At 50.2% G+C, this 638-nt stretch overlaps 1 protein-coding gene across 1 annotated transcript; it reads left to right on the top strand.

Annotated features, from left to right (window-relative positions):
- Positions 1–286: 286 nt before the first annotated feature.
- Positions 287–630, top strand: H310_08342 (hypothetical protein; the record flags this gene model as incomplete). Its single annotated transcript, XM_008874047.1, has 2 exons — positions 287–305; positions 359–630. Coding segments are annotated over 2 exons (291 nt in total), but the record flags the coding sequence as incomplete, so codon positions are not given.
- Between the last annotated feature and the right edge of the window lie 8 nt (positions 631–638).

Below are 638 nucleotides of genomic sequence, written 5' to 3'. Positions count from 1 at the left end.
TTGCGAAAATTAAGCACTAATTGGCGAGATTTTTGAAGTAGCGACGACCTTGATAGCGCAAAATTTGATTGCGATATGGCGGTAAAGCACATTTCATGCTGCGACATAGATTTGTAGGTCAAAACACATTTTGCTCTCTTTACCGCACTTTCGAACACAAACAACCCCGTGAGTTGGAATCGATGATGCCACTCATGCCGTACTAGTTGACACTGACAGAATGGGAAGTGCAACTTTCTCTTTGATGGAAAGTGGTGGTGCGGCTCGAATCTTCCGAAGCAACGGAATGTCGTACCGCGCAATTGGTACGACACTTGGACGCTCCAAGGACACCGTACGAGCATACCTAATTACCCAGACACCTACGGCAAGAAGCACAAAGGCCGCAAGATGAAGTTGATAGTCCAACAAGAGTGCCGTCGCCTCTATCGAGAGGTGGCGTCAACTGGAACGTCCGCTCGGGCACTTCACTCGGCCCTCCAGCTCAAGGGCTCAATAAGAACTCGTCAGCGCAGACTCAAGGCATGCGGGTATCTCAAGTACAAGAAACGCAAGCACACGCCTTTTCTCAAGGAAGCCCACAAGACTGCGCGGTTGAAGTACGCGGTGGGTCACTTGGAAGATCCACCCAGTTGGAC

This window comes from Aphanomyces invadans (genome assembly GCF_000520115.1).
Source record: "Aphanomyces invadans strain NJM9701 unplaced genomic scaffold supercont1.17, whole genome shotgun sequence".
NCBI lineage: Eukaryota > Oomycota > Saprolegniomycetes > Saprolegniales > Verrucalvaceae > Aphanomyces > Aphanomyces invadans.
The sequence above is the reverse complement of the archived record's forward strand: the minus strand, read 5'-3'. Positions and strand labels throughout refer to the sequence as shown.